This window comes from Lottia gigantea, assembly GCF_000327385.1.
Source record: "Lottia gigantea unplaced genomic scaffold LOTGIsca_23, whole genome shotgun sequence".
NCBI lineage: Eukaryota > Metazoa > Mollusca > Gastropoda > Lottiidae > Lottia > Lottia gigantea.
In genome coordinates this window covers 593,028-608,105 of record NW_008708645.1, presented here as the reverse complement: position 1 = coordinate 608,105, position 15,078 = coordinate 593,028, and the positions used below count along the sequence as shown (strand labels likewise).

At 32.6% G+C, this 15,078-nt stretch overlaps 1 protein-coding gene across 1 annotated transcript; it reads left to right on the top strand.

Moving 5' to 3' along the window:
- The first annotated feature begins 55 nt into the window (after window positions 1–55).
- Window positions 56–13,215, top strand: LOTGIDRAFT_214627 (hypothetical protein). The gene is made up of 13 exons (XM_009054907.1): window positions 56–161; window positions 1,880–1,958; window positions 3,849–3,954; window positions 5,224–5,336; window positions 6,077–6,201; window positions 6,497–6,656; window positions 7,303–7,416; window positions 8,520–8,593; window positions 9,702–9,807; window positions 10,118–10,276; window positions 10,553–10,603; window positions 11,189–11,257; window positions 12,748–13,215. The coding sequence occupies exons 1-13, from the start codon at window positions 127–129 to the stop codon at window positions 12,811–12,813; spliced, it is 1,257 nt and encodes a 418-aa protein (XP_009053155.1). The 5' UTR covers window positions 56–126; the 3' UTR covers window positions 12,814–13,215.
- Window positions 13,216–15,078: the final 1,863 nt, after the last annotated feature.

The window sequence follows — 15,078 nt, the reverse complement described above, 5'->3', positions numbered from 1 at the left end:
TATGGACATTCCAATTTTATGCAATCTGGCAACACTGTATCAGAAATAGGGGGCGTTTTACGTTGGTTTCCGGTTATCGATGTGGACGATATTTCATTATTTACATAAAATAAGCAGATTTTCAATATGATTCACAGTTTATTTGTGATAAATAACACTGGGTAATTATGTCTTAATAACTTTTATATCATCGTAATTTTTTTTATTTCTTTGTTTGGCCTGAAAAATTATGTTTATCTTGATCTTGCACACTTTCCTTGTTTACTACCTTTGAGTTAGTGAAAATGTTGAAGACTGAAAAAAATATTACAGTCGAATAACCTAATTTAGTGCTAACCTACTTTTCGTGCATCTCCGAAAATAATTAATAATTTATATGTGCGACCTTGCATGACCTCCGCATTTGCTTGTTTTGCTAAACATGGGTTATCTCTACAATGAATGAATCCAGTTGTTTCAAGCAAGGTAGAATGTATTAGGAGCTCCATTTGGTAAGCTGGCGATTCAAAATAGTTGAAAATAATTTAGCAAATATATAGATAACACAAATTCTGCAATAATTATCGATCACTTTAGGGTCAACATTCTTTGGCACTGAAACAATAATACTACTACACCAAATTTCCAGATAGCATCCTGATTCGAAAATTATATTGAAAACCTTATGAAGAAACGGAAGTAAGATGTCCGAATTTTCAGTGAAAGATTCATTACAAATTTGATCTGGACCGCAACTTTTATCATACTTAAGTTTTCGAATAGCAAACAAAACCTCATCAGTGCTTATTTCGACACGGTTGAGGTTACAATTAACCGAAAGTACATAAACCAGCAAATAGTAAATATACAAACAAATAAACATAATATTATGCAAGATTTATACCAAATTGTGTCCTACCAAGTCAAATAATAAAACAGATAAACAAACTGCAGGAATAAAGTTCTAAAAGTCACACAATGAAATAAGCGTGATATGTCACTATTATTTGGGCACAAGAAAGGTAAATTTTGTTTGACTTACTCTAGTCTTTGATGTTACCGGGACAATGGGTTTATTTCTTTTGGGGTTTTTGTAGGAATCCTACAATTTTCATCGGATTTGACTTAGTAAAAAGGCATCAAAATTTGTTAGTGAGCACAATACAGACTACAGTTCATTCGATTTTCATGAAATTTGGTATGATGATTTATATTGATGAGATCTTGGACAATTTTGAATTTGACCATCTTTTTATGAACGTTTTTTGATTTATTGCCCTTGACTTAGGAGACACGTTTCATTATTTGTTTGAGAACACAATAGAGACAACTACAATTTTCATCCGATTTAAATGAAAGTGATCATTAATATGATGAAAGCTTGGACGAGTTCAAATTTGTCGATTTTTTGATCAATGTAATTTGATTTATTGCCCTTGACTTAAAAACGCATCAAAATTTGTTGGCTTGTGAACGCAATAGAGATGACAGTTTATGCCAGAATTCTATGAAATTTCTTGCAAAAAATTAAATTTTTGGCACGACTTGATGCAGATTGGTGACTGCCCTCGATATACTAAAAATGTAGCAGGGCACTGATATTTCCCTTTTTTCCAGTCATTAAGCCTACTATAATGAAATCATGTTTTAAAACAAATACTAAGAAAAGATTATTATGTTAATCTCATCAATGGGCTTCCGTGCAACTTTTTTCTCAAGACTACTTTGTAGATCAGCCTTTTCTAAGATTATGTGGCATCTGCAATATAACCTGAGTCAGGATGTAAATTTGTACCCACTACCACTAATATTTTATCTAATTCTAACAAGATAAAAAAAAAAGCATCCAAAAAGAATATATTTTCCCTGTCTTACTTGATTTCTTGTAATTTGTTTCTAGTGATGTGTTTATGGAGAAACACTGGAAAAGTGTCATCAATAAATCAATATGTGATTATTTCTTTGAGGCACAAGGAAAGGTAAGGTCTTTAAATTTCTTTCTGAGCGTGAATCTTGTCTTTTAGTATCAGCTGATCGTCTTAGCCATGAACTGTCGACAATTTCAACTGCATTAATATGATGACAAATTGACTTAGGTTAGATTTATGTTGAATTGAATACAATTAGCTAGTATATCTGAGCTCCAAAATGTCTTATTGTAATAAAAAGTTGTAAAATTATTGTCTCATTAAAGTAAATAGTTTTTATTTGACCACATGGAAATGTGGTATGCATGTTTATATTGTTTCAGAGTTATCGTAAAATTTGGTTTGTATGCATGCTTAAGGCTAAAATTTGTATGCTATCTTGATGAAACTTGGTATGCATGTATATATTGATGAGATCTCAGTCCAGTTCGAAATTGGTAATAATCTGATGAACGGTTTCAGAGTTATTGCTCTTGACTTAGTAAAAATGCGTTAAATTTGGTTTGTATGCATGCTAAATGCTAAAATTTGTATGCTGTTTTGATGAAACTTGGTATGCATGTATATACTGATGAGATCTCAGTCAAGTTTGAAATTGGTAATAATCTGATGAACAATTTCAGAGTTATTGTCCTTGACTTAGTAAAAACGTGTTAAATTTGGCTTGTAGACACTCTATAGACTACAGTTTTTATCCGATCTTGATGAAACTTAGTATGTATGTATATATTGGTGAGATCTTGGTCAAGTTCAAAATTGGTAATAATCGGATGAATGGTTTCAGAGTTATTGCACTTGACTTAGTAAAAACGTGTTAAATTTGGCTTGTAGACACTCTATAGACTACAGTTTTTATCCGATCTTGATGAAACTTAGTATGTATGTATATATTGGTGAGATCTTGGTCAAGTTCAAAATTGGTAATAATCGGATGAATGGTTTCAGAGTTATTGCACTTGACTTAGTAAAAACGTGTTAAATTTGGCTTGTAGACACTCTATAGACTACAGTTTTTATCCGATCTTGATGAAACTTAGTATGTATGTATATATTGATGAGATCTCAGTCAAGTTTGAAATTGGTAATAATCGGATGAATGGTTTCAGAGTTATTGCACTTGACTTAGTAAAAACACCTTAAATTTGGTTTGTAGGTACTCTATAGACTACAGTTTTTATCTGATCTACATGAAACTTGAAAATATATGTAGATCACGGTCAAGTTTGAATTTGGTCTTAATCGAATGAATGGTTGTGGAGTTACTGCCTTTGACTTTTGAGTTATAGCCCTTGAATTAGATCAATGCGTCTATTTTGGCTTGTAGACACAATAGAGGCTTCATGGTTTATCTGATCACAATGAAACTTGGTATGCATGTATAGATGGACTAAAACCACTACAGACTTTATCATTTCTGACAGCTGGTAGTTTGCATATGTTACCTTGCCTGGCAGCTATATTTAACTTTTTTTTTTTCATTTTTATGAATTATTGTAATCACCCTGTCGGTCTGTCCATTTACAATTGGTTCGTGCTCACTCTACAGGCAACAATTCATTATTGGATTATTTTGATTTTGTGTGTTAATGTCATTATGAAGATGATCTCTATCGATTTTCGTGATGATCGGATAATTTTTCACCGAAATATCGTGCTGGTGGGCATATGTCATTTTTCTTCGCAAGGCTATCTTTTATATGAGATTTTGAATCACAGTTTTAGAATCTATTTGTGTTGATAAAATTTAAGTACATAAGTACACATATCTTCAAAATTTGTTTTTACAGAGGACAATTTTCAATCAAAATTTTCTTTTTAATGTAAACTGACTAACAGTACTATTTTTAGGCTAATATTCCAATTCTCATAAAAATATAGAAAAACACTCAAAAAATGTTTTCCTTTGCTCAGAAAATTGTTTTAATACCTTTATATTTCTAGGCCACAAATCCAGAAGATGTCTGCCCCGTCATCAATACTCCACATCATTATCTCATTAATATCTATAGAAATAATTTATATTTTGTTGCTGTGGTAACCACAGAAGGTATGTAGTTTTAATTTTCATACGCCCACATGAAATATTGCCGTCACCCATTTTGGTCCGTCCGCCCGTCGTTCGGAAGGATGAAGCCTATTGAAAATCAGAAGAATCGAAAAATATTTAGTATAAGTTATTGCCCTTGTTCAATTTTTTGCTCGTAAGCACTCTAGTAGGGACAATTCCTCACGGATTTTGACGAAACTTGGCATGAGTATTTGTAACCTGCCAAGGATAAACCCTCTTGAAAATCAGAAGAATCGAAAAATATTTAGTATGAGTTACTGCCCCTCTTCTTCAGAACGGGTTTTTAGCTCTTAAACACTCTAGAAGTTACAATTCTTGACAGATTTTGACAAAACTTGGCATGAGTGTTTGTTATCACCTAAGGATATAAACCCAATTGAAAATCAGAAAGATCTAAAAATATTTAGTATGAGTTATTGCCCCTGTTCTTGAGAACACTTTCAATTTTTAGCTCGTACACACTTTAGAAGGCACAATTCTTTACAGATTTTGACGCAATTTGGTGTTTGTGTTAACACCCAAGGATGAATCCTGTCAAAAATAAAAAAATCAGTCCGTCTATCCGTCCGATCTTCATGAAACGTGGTATGCATGTATATATATGTGAGATCTCAGTCAAGGTCTAAATTATTATTAATCGGATGAATGGTTTCGGAGTTATTGCCCTTGACTTAGTATAAACGCCTAAAATTTCGATGTAGGCACGATACAGTTTTTATCCAACCTAGATGAAACTAGGTATGCATGCATATTTTATGAGATCTCAGTCGAGTTCGTAATTGGTAACAATCGGATGAAAGGTTTCAGAGTTATTGCCCGTGGCTAAGTAAAAACTTGTCAAATTCGGCTCACGGTCACGATAGAGACTACAGTTTTTATCCAATCTTGATGAAACTTTGTATGCATGTATATATTAATGAGATCTCGGTCAAGTTAGAAATTGGTAATAATCAGATCAACAGTTACAGAGTTATTGCTCTTGTGTGAACAGCGATGAGATATTGTTTATGTTCGAATTTGATGATAACTTGATGAACTGTTTTGCCTTGACTTATAGATGATTTTAAGATTATTTGATAATTCATTATTAAACACCTAAAGATTTTGTTATCATTTCTGACAGCTGGTAGTGGGCGTATGTTACCTTGCCTGGCAAGCTACCTTTGTCTGTAACTCAATATCCTGCATAATATATTAATGTATTGTGGCATGATATTTGACTACTATTTCTTATAAAATAATTTTCAGTGCCCCCTTTGTTTGTCCTGGAATTTTTACATCGTATTTGTGATACATTTGAAGATTATTTTAATGAGTGTAATGAATCTACATTGAAAGAACATTATGTTATTGTGTATGAGGTAAGATTTTTATTGTTTACTTTTGTTAAGGTGCTCAAATCCATTAGATTTGCACATTTTTTTTTTAAATAAACACATTTCATTCATATTTTCAAAATTAAACTATTAAGCTGTATTTGTTACTTATGGGAAGTTAGAAGTTTCTTTCTAGCTAGGAAGATGTAATTACCTTTTGATTCATATCTGGTACACATTTGACAAATCAGACACATGCACTCTAGAGAGAAATATACTTTATTTGCATAAAAAATTATATCACATATTATGTTCATTATATAATTCAGATTGGTTGCCCAACATTGACATGTCACAACTTGTCCTATAACATCATAAGTCGTGAACTCCATATGATTTTAGCAACCTGAGTTCCCCAGTAGAAACATGACTTCTGAACACAAGTTTGAAGTTATGAATACAATTTACCATTTTGGACATTGTACTTTCAATATTTCTGAGAGTAACAAATACAGTTACTCATACAGTATGCCTTAATTCCATTTGGAAATTCTATCTGTCTTGATGTTGTCTCCCAAAACACATGTCTACAGAGTGTATTTTAGTAGATACTTGACTTGAATTTGTAGAAGAAAGTATATTATATACTGAATATTGATGGGTTTGTTATAGCCAATGATATATAGTCAATTCAGAGTATTACTTATCATAAGGAAAATATATGTGTGTGGTTTAGTGCTCTGTTCATCTGATTGGCCTATTATTAAATACGTTTCATGTTTTAGATATTAGATGAGATGTTAGACAATGGTTTCCCTCTGGCTGTAGAATCTAATGTATTAAAAGAATTAATAAAACCACCAAATTTCCTACGTACAATAACAGACACTGTCACTGGCAAATCTACAGGGTAAGTCTGTTTTACTGATAAAATTTTTATTTAGTGAACTTCTACAGTACAATCAGTTGGTTCTTTACTATCAAGACGTCATTTGTTCTCACTTGACGTCATCTTCATTTCTAAATCCATTTGACCCAGCTGTAAATATGTATGGATAATCTAGGAAAGATCAGTGCCATGAGGTTTGAACAAGGACTAGCTGGTAAAAATGTTTCTTTCTTGTTTTGTAGTCTGTAGAATGAATAATTGAAGTAAGTAGCTTTATTGACATACTTTATGAAATGATATTTATTTGTGTTTTTAGAGTGAGTGGTATTTTACCAACCGGTCAGCTTTCTAATATACCCTGGAGAAGAACAGGAGTTAAATATGCTAATAATGAAGCGTATTTTGATATTATTGAAGAAATAGATGCTATAATAGATAAATCAGGTACCACTGTTACAGCAGAAACACAGGGTTATGTAAGTAATAATTATAGAAATTTAAAGGGATAGATAGGCCATTTTTTGACCAATCATACTTAAATCTGAGAAACTGGAATTTTTTAGCTGATCTAATCAGTTACTGTTTTCACAGCTCACCATCAAAATTTGAGCCTTCAAATCCATTTGTGTCTAGAATTATCTGTGTTTAAATGTTAAATGTCATCAATTTAATATACTCTGTGATATATAGAAAAGACATATATAGAAATAGTGAGTAAAATTCCTAGTCTGAAATATTTTTTTAGGAATTTTGTTATTTTCGTACATTTCTAGTACTTCTGAAAACTATTTACATATATTCAAGTCTAAAATCAACCCCCCAAAATGCCATACCTGTCCCTTTAAAAGTGTGAAAATTCCATAAATAAAGAGAAATCCTTTCTCCCAGAGTTCAGCAATTTCAAAACTATTTTCAAAATAGATTGTATAGCGTAAAACTCCATATTTTATGATTTTCAAAATGAAATTTGCTTTTCAATGTTTATATTCAAAGATAATTGCTATTTAAGCCCCTGTATGCATGTCTACTTATATTTTATTTAAAACTCATGTCTAGCTTTTCAAAAAGTTGTATGTAACATTGTTCACCATAATATCATATGAGAACATCTGTATTTCTTAGATTGATTGTCTTATTAAATTGTCTGGTATGCCTGATTTGTCCTTGACCTTTGTGAATGCCCGTCTGTTAGATGATGTCAGTTTTCATCCTTGTGTCAGATTTAAAAGATGGGAGGTAAGCATAGCTTATATCATCCTTAAAAAAAACAAATAGGATGAGTCATTTCATCATTTGATACCAAAAGTATACAATACAATATTCAAACGCACGCTCATGGTATCACTACCACTCATGGTATCACTACGCTAAGCCCCTCATGCAATATTGATAACCTATAGTCATGTGTGCGGTTTGACTTTCATTACATACTATTTCGTTTACTGTTTTGATTGGAGTACTAACTATAAAGTACCACACCCATTGTGCAATAAGACAGCATTTAAATGGTCTGTCAATTTGACCTACGTTGTGTACTTCGCTGTGGGATTTCCCCTGGAATGTGATGTTTACAAATATAAGATGACATCATAGGGAGTTCCCTATAGCCTACTCTGCAACTTGAAAACGTCACTTGATTTGCTTAATTAATTGTGGAAAAAGGTAATAACGGTACTGTTTGTGGAAATTATAGCCCATGGAACAGGTTTCAAAATATGGTTTAATGGTAATTCATTGTCATATGCGCTATCATAAGCTGACACTGAAGCTTTGAATTCTCTGAGATCTTAAAAACAAAAATGGCGACTCAATCATTCGAGTAGAGTAGATAAAAGTAGTTCCACCGTATTCAACTTATGTGTGATATGGATTTATTTATTACATGAGCCTGATATTAGACATGTATGTAATACATTTTTGAAAATAAGAGACTTAGATGGGTGTCAAATTAAGCAAACTATTTGATTCTACTGATAATTCTCTTCTATATGAATTAGTTAAGGACATGTGAGACAAACTGGTATTTTCAAAGTCTTTGGAATACCTCTACTTTCTATCCATATAAGTATTTTCATTTTCATAAATGAAAATAAGGGAGGGAACCCATCTTTAATCCTGCAGTTTATGCTATTCAAAAAAGTATTCTTTCAATGTTATTAAATTTTTGAAAAGAAAAAATGCATATTATTTGGAGCGGTCATGGGTTTGTTTGTAGTTTGTATCTTGTATATGGGAAAGATATGTTGATTTGACAAAGTATCAATGCTAAATTGACTTCCTGGCCATTCAATAAGGAAAAGTCTTGAAAATACATTCAAACTATGCCCTTTTCATTTCAGAATGAAAAGATTTTGTCCTTTGTACCACCAGATGGTCATTTTCGTCTCATGTCTTATCATATAGGTGCTCAAAAGTAAGTAACATTCCCATTCTTATTAGAAAGATGTATTAAGAATGTTTATAACAGTAAATGTCAGATTATGAAAAGTAAACAATGTCAGATTATGAAAAGTAAACAATGTCAGATTATGAAAAGTAAACAATGTCAGATTATTAAAAGTAAACAATGTCAGATTATGAAAGTAAACAATGTCAGATTATTAAAAGTAAACAATGTCAGATTATTAACAAAATGTAGATGTATATTGCTGTCGCCCCTGTCCGTTGGTCCGTTCACATTTCTTATAGGCACGATAGAAGCTACAGTTTTAATCAGTACTTGGTATGTATGTATATATTGATGAGATCTCAGTCAAGTTCGAATTTGGTAACATTGGAATGAATGGTTTTGGAGTAATTGCCCACACACGTCAGATTTGGTTTGTAGTCAGGATAGAGACTATAGTTTTTATCTGGTCTTGATATAACTTGGTATTCGTGGATATATTGATGAGATCTCAGCCAAGTTAGAAATTGGTAATAATCAGAGTTATTGCTCTTGACTTAGTAAACCGTTAAAAATTAGCTTATAGACACGATATAGACAACAGTTTTTATCTGATCTTGATGAAACTTGGTATGCATTTATATATTTATTAGATCTCGGTCAAGATCAAAATTGTTAATAATGGAATGAATAGTTTCAGAGTTATTGCTCTTGATGATGAGACCATGTTCAGTTCATGTTTGAGGTTTTGCTTTGGCTTCTAAATATTTTTTAGGATTATTTGAAAATTCATTATAAAGACACTAAAAGCTTAATTATCATTTCTGTCAGATAGGCTAGTGGACGTATGTTACCTTGCCTGGCAAGCTATCTTTTTAAGTATGTGTCACAATAATTATGTACATTATGTGTAAAGACTGTGTTTGTTGCTGTCTTGGCAATCTAATTATTTGAGCATATCATTGCTCATATAATAAGCAAAATCAGGATTACAGGAGTACATTTGATTCATTTGAATAGAAATTATAGTAGTAAATCAAGAGATTTGATTTAAATTTTTGCAAGTTTTTCTCAGTTTTGGAAATAAGTAACTAATATTGGAAATATATGATTATAAATTTGATTTCTATTTCAGTATGGTAGCTATACCAGTATATTTACGTCACACTATAAACTATAGAGAAGGTAGTGGTGGAAGGTTTGATGTTACTGTAGGTCCTAAACAGACAATGGGAAAAACAGTGAGTAGACATGATACTGATACAGATTGATTTCCAAGGGATTTTTGGTGATTCAAGTGCAAATTAAAAATCTGCTTAATGAAGTTTACATATTCAGGATGTTGTAAAAGCAGCCTATTTTTGTGAGATTTATCTAACTGTTTAACAGCTATGTATTATGTAGGCAGGCATATCATGCTAGAAACAAACTTCTGGTTATTGTTATATATTGCCAACTAGCCCATTTGGATCAGATGAATGCATACAGTTTCCCTTCAACATGTCATGGCTTCAAAATAAAATTATTTGAAAATATATTTGTTATTTTTAGGTAGAAAATGTGATATTAGAAGTCCCCTTTCCTAAAAATGTTTTAAATGTTACTCTGACACCTAATCAAGGAAAATACAGTTTTGATCCTGTGTCTAAATTTATGACGTGGGATGTAGGAAAGATTGACACTACCAAATTACCCAATATCAGAGGAAATGTAAGTTATATTCCTCATGAAATATGGACATTGATTCTAAACAATACCATGGTCGCACTAGTTTGCAGTTCTAAACAGATTCTGAACAACAATTCTTGACAGATTTTGATGAAACTTGGTGTTAGGGTGTATTGAGATGAGTCTCAATGAAAGCACTGGTCTAGGTCACAGAGCAATAGATAAGTATTTAGATTGTATTTAGGTGGGCAAAGCCACCCTACAGTAATAAACAAAACAAAACTAATCAGTGATTATTCTATAATTATTCTATTTTAGATATCTTTACAGACTGGATCTCCTATCCCTGATTCTAACCCTGTTATAAATGTAAGTTTTCACTTTGTATTCAAGATCTGTTGTCAGCATCCTGTAGGTAAGCCTTATAAAACTGACCATAGTCCCTAAACTGATATATGGATGTGATATTGCCACGGGTAATGACTTCATTCTGAATTTTTGAATCATAAGTTCTTGAGAATTTTTAACATTAAATATTACTTACAGAATTGTATGAAGTAGGTTACTGTAATGATGGGCACAGAGACAAGAATATCTGCTTATGTCTCGATGGACCCATTATAGTTCAGCTTTACATAGATACCAAAACTTATGCCATATTGGAAAACTAGCGATTAAAAAATGGCTTAGAAATAAACCCCCATAAAATGCAATATAAGATATCTAGCTCTAACTGGGACAATATCACACCGTGATGAGTAAACAGGCAGGGCCAGACATGTAAGGTTACCTGAAATTTTGTGTCATATAAATATGTCATCAAGATAGAAATTTTTCACATCAGGATGTTAGAATGAGTGAATATATTTTAAGTACATCATTTGAATCCACTGAAATGAATTTCTTTTGCTAAGAGTCCCATGTTATTCATGAGATTTTCCCAATTATTTTTAGGTGCAATTTACAATAAGTCAGATGGCTGTATCTGGTATTAAAGTGAATAGATTAGATATGTATGGGGAGGTAAGGATATTTTTTATCACACAACAGTACCAGTACGCAGGTTCATAACACAGGTTGTGAAAAATAATATGAACTCAATAATTATGCATATTATGTGATCATGTATTCATGCACCACGTACTTACTTAATAGGCGCAAGGACATTTTGCAGTAAGGTGTAACAAGTGGTTACGTCCACTTCTCTGATACATTTTCAGTATATCAAAGGCGGTTGCCAATCTGTGTCAAATCGTGTCAAAAATGTAATCTGTACAAGACATTGTTGATCTAATCAAACACACAAAATTTCATAGAATTCTGACATAAACTGCCAACAAATTCTGATGCATTTTTACTAATTCAAGGGCAATAACTGAAAGACTGTTCATCGAAAGATCGTCAAATTCGAACTTGTCCAAGACCTCATCAATATAAATCATCACATCAAATTTCATTTAAATCGGAGGAAAACTGTATTCTGTATTGTTTCTCAAACAAAATTTGACATGTTTTTCCACAGTCAAGGGCAATAACTCATTAAGCAATTAATTGTCTTGTTTTGGAAAATACTCAACTTCCATGAGCTAAACGCTAAAACATTACTCTGCAGTTCCTACAAAAAATTTGCATAAGTGTAAGGGTGTGTTGCTTGGTCAATCTGACGATTTTTCCATGGACTACAGTTTGGTATGATCATCCGGAACTATGAGGTAGTGGTCAAGTTTGCAGTTGATGATCTTTTGATGAACAGAATTTGAGTTATTGCACTTGACGAATTTTGAAAATCAGAAAAATCAGAAAAATCGAAAAATATTTGGTATGAGTTATTGCCCTTGTTCTTGAAAAGGCGTTCAATTTTTAGCTCGTAAACACTCTAGAAGGCACAATTCTTGACGGATTTTAATGAAACTCTGTGTGAGTGTTCGTAATCACCCAAGGATGAACCCTATTGAAAATCAGAAGAATTGAAAAATATTGAGTGTGAGTTATTGCCCTTGTTCCTGAAAACGCGTTCAATTTTTAGCTCGTAAACACACTAGAAGGGACAATTCTTGATGGATTTTGACGAAACTTGGCATGAGTGTTTGTTATCATCCAAGGATAAACCCTATTGAAAATCAGAAAAATTGAAATATATTTGGTATGAGTTATTGCCCTTGTTCTTGAAAATGTGTTTAATTTGTAGCTTGTAAAGATGGATTTTGACGAAACTTGGCACGAGTGTTTGTTATCATATACGGTTAAACCCTATTGAAAATCAGAAAAATTTAAAAATATTTGGTATGAGCTATTGCCCTTATTCTTGAAAACGCGTTCAATTTCTAGCTTGTAAACATTCTAGAAGGCTCAATTATTGACAGATTTTGACGAAACTTGGTTTTATTATTCAGTACCGAGCCGAAGATTGGGTATTTGCCTTCTCTAGAGTTTTCACGTGCTCTTGAAACGTGTTGGATTTTAGGACTACCCTGTTTCATGTGGATGTTAAAAAAGATTGTTTTAAATTTCAGAAATACAAGCCATTTAAAGGTGTTAAATATATAACCAGAGCTGGGAAGTTTCAAGTGCGGACTTAGAAATTATATATTTTGTGTCGAAAAAAAACACCTGATATGACTTTTATGTATTAAATATAAACATGCTCTTGAATATTTCTATTGACAACTTAAAGTGTGTCATTGCAATTCATAAGATGGAGACATAATACCTTAAACACGATGCTCTACAATGGCTTAAAACATTAAATCCAGATCTAGTTTTTATTTTATGGGGTGACTTAACTTGCCATCCAGGAACAGATTTAACTCTTCTTGCATTTTATGATGTCAATATTTTCAAATATAGCTTGTAAGTTCCTGCAAATTCACTTGAACACAGAAATTTATTTAATAATATGTTATGTTTGAATGTATGTTATGTTAATGGTTAATTTGTAAAGTATTATGTAACTTGTATATTAAATAGTAAATATATTGATTTGTTCCCCTTAATCATTGGCATTTGAAGATACAGATCACTACTTACTCAACTGCCCCATACATTTAGATGCACGAAACCAAACTTTATTCCTCTTACCTTTTTATTACCTCAATGTACAAAACCTATTGTATGGAACAGACACCAACCTGACCTCTTTTTTGATTTTTGAAAAAATTCATGATTTTATAACGGAACGGAACAAGAATAAATCAAGATCATTAATTCCCTTTTCTCTCACCTAACATCAAACACTCGCATAAAACATGCCGTGACTGTAATAAGGTCTACTGTTAGGGCCTCGGCCTACATCAGATCGAAATTAGCAACCGGCCGCGGTGCGTAACCCCATGTGGCAGGATGAAAACAACAACGGGAACAGACATTTCAGCTAGGATAATGCCTACCAACGAAATAGAATACACTCTATTGCACGCACCGCATGTGCGTTCCAGGGTAGAATACTAGTTTATGCCCCCTATTGCAAATCGAGGAAAGTCCATGTACATGTACGTCTTATGCGTTTGATAATACCCCTAATAGAAAATGTCATATAGGTCATGATTAGCTCAAGCTGCCTTTAGTTTAGGGGAATAGGGCTACCGTTCATAATCTTCGCTACCAGTATCATGTCGTTGAAGACGACTTTTTATACGCCCACATGAAATGGGGGGCGTATATTGCCGTAACCCATGTCCGTCCGTCCGTCCACAATTGCTCGTAAACACACTACAATACACAATTCTTGACGGATTTTGACAAAACTTGGTATGAGTGTTCGTAATCACCCAAGGATGAACCCTATTGAAAATCAGAAGAAGCGAAAAATATTTAGTTTGAGTTATTGCCCTTGTTCTTGAAAACGAGTTCAATTTTTAGATCGTAAACACTCTAGAAGGTACAATTCTTGGTGGATTTTGACGAAACTTGACATGAGTGTTCGTAATCACCCAAGGATGAACCCTATTGAAAATCAGAAGAATCGAAAAATATTTAGTATGAGTTATTGCCCTTGTTCTTGAAAAGGCGTTCAATTTTTAGATCGTAAACACTCTAGAAGGTACAATTCTTTGTGGATTTTGACGAAACTTGACATGAGTGTTTTTTATCAACCAAGGATAAACCCTATTGAAAATCAGAAAAATCGAAAAATATTTAGAATGAGCTATTACCCTTGTTCTTGAAAACGCGTTCAATTTTTAGCTCGTAAACACTCTAGAAGGCACAATTCTTGACGGATTTTGACGAAACTTGATGTGAGTGTTCGTAATCACCCAAGGATGAACCCTATTGAAAATCAGAAGAATCGAAAAATATTTAGAATGAGTTATTGCCCTTGTTCTTGAAAACGCGTTCAATTTTTAGCTCGTAAACACTCTAGAAGGTACAATTCTTGGTGAATTTTGACGAAACTTGGCCTGAGTGTTTGTTATAACCCAAGGATAAACCCTATTGAAAACCAGAAAAATCGAAAAATAATTATTATGTGTTATTGCCCTTGCTATTGAAAAAGCGTTCAATTTTTAGCTCGTAATCACTCTTGATGAAACTTGGTGTGAATGTTTGTAATCACCCAAGGATGAACCCTATTGAAAATCAGAAGAATTGAAAAATATAGCTTTTGACAAAACTTGGTTTTATTATTCAGTCCTGCACTGAAGATTTGCTTTCTAGAGTTTTCACGAGCTAAAAATTTAACAGTTTTTCAAGAACAAGGGCAATAACTCATACTCAATATTATTCAGTATTTCAGAGTTCAAAAGAAGTGTATGACTGAAGGTTGAATATTTCATACTGGTGATTGTTACTGTACTGCTAAATATCTTTATTCAAAATCAAAGCTGCCAGTGGGCGTATATTACCTT

Coding starts and splice junctions, on each gene's coding strand:
- LOTGIDRAFT_214627 (XM_009054907.1), top strand. CDS start 127: ATGATTCACAGTTTATTTGTGATAAATAACACTGG. Junction 6,657..7,302: donor CAGCAGAAACACAGGGTTAT/GTAAGTAATAAT, acceptor TGTATTTCTTAG/ATTGATTGTCTTATTAAATT. Junction 11,258..12,747: donor GATTAGATATGTATGGGGAG/GTAAGGATATTT, acceptor TTTAAATTTCAG/AAATACAAGCCATTTAAAGG.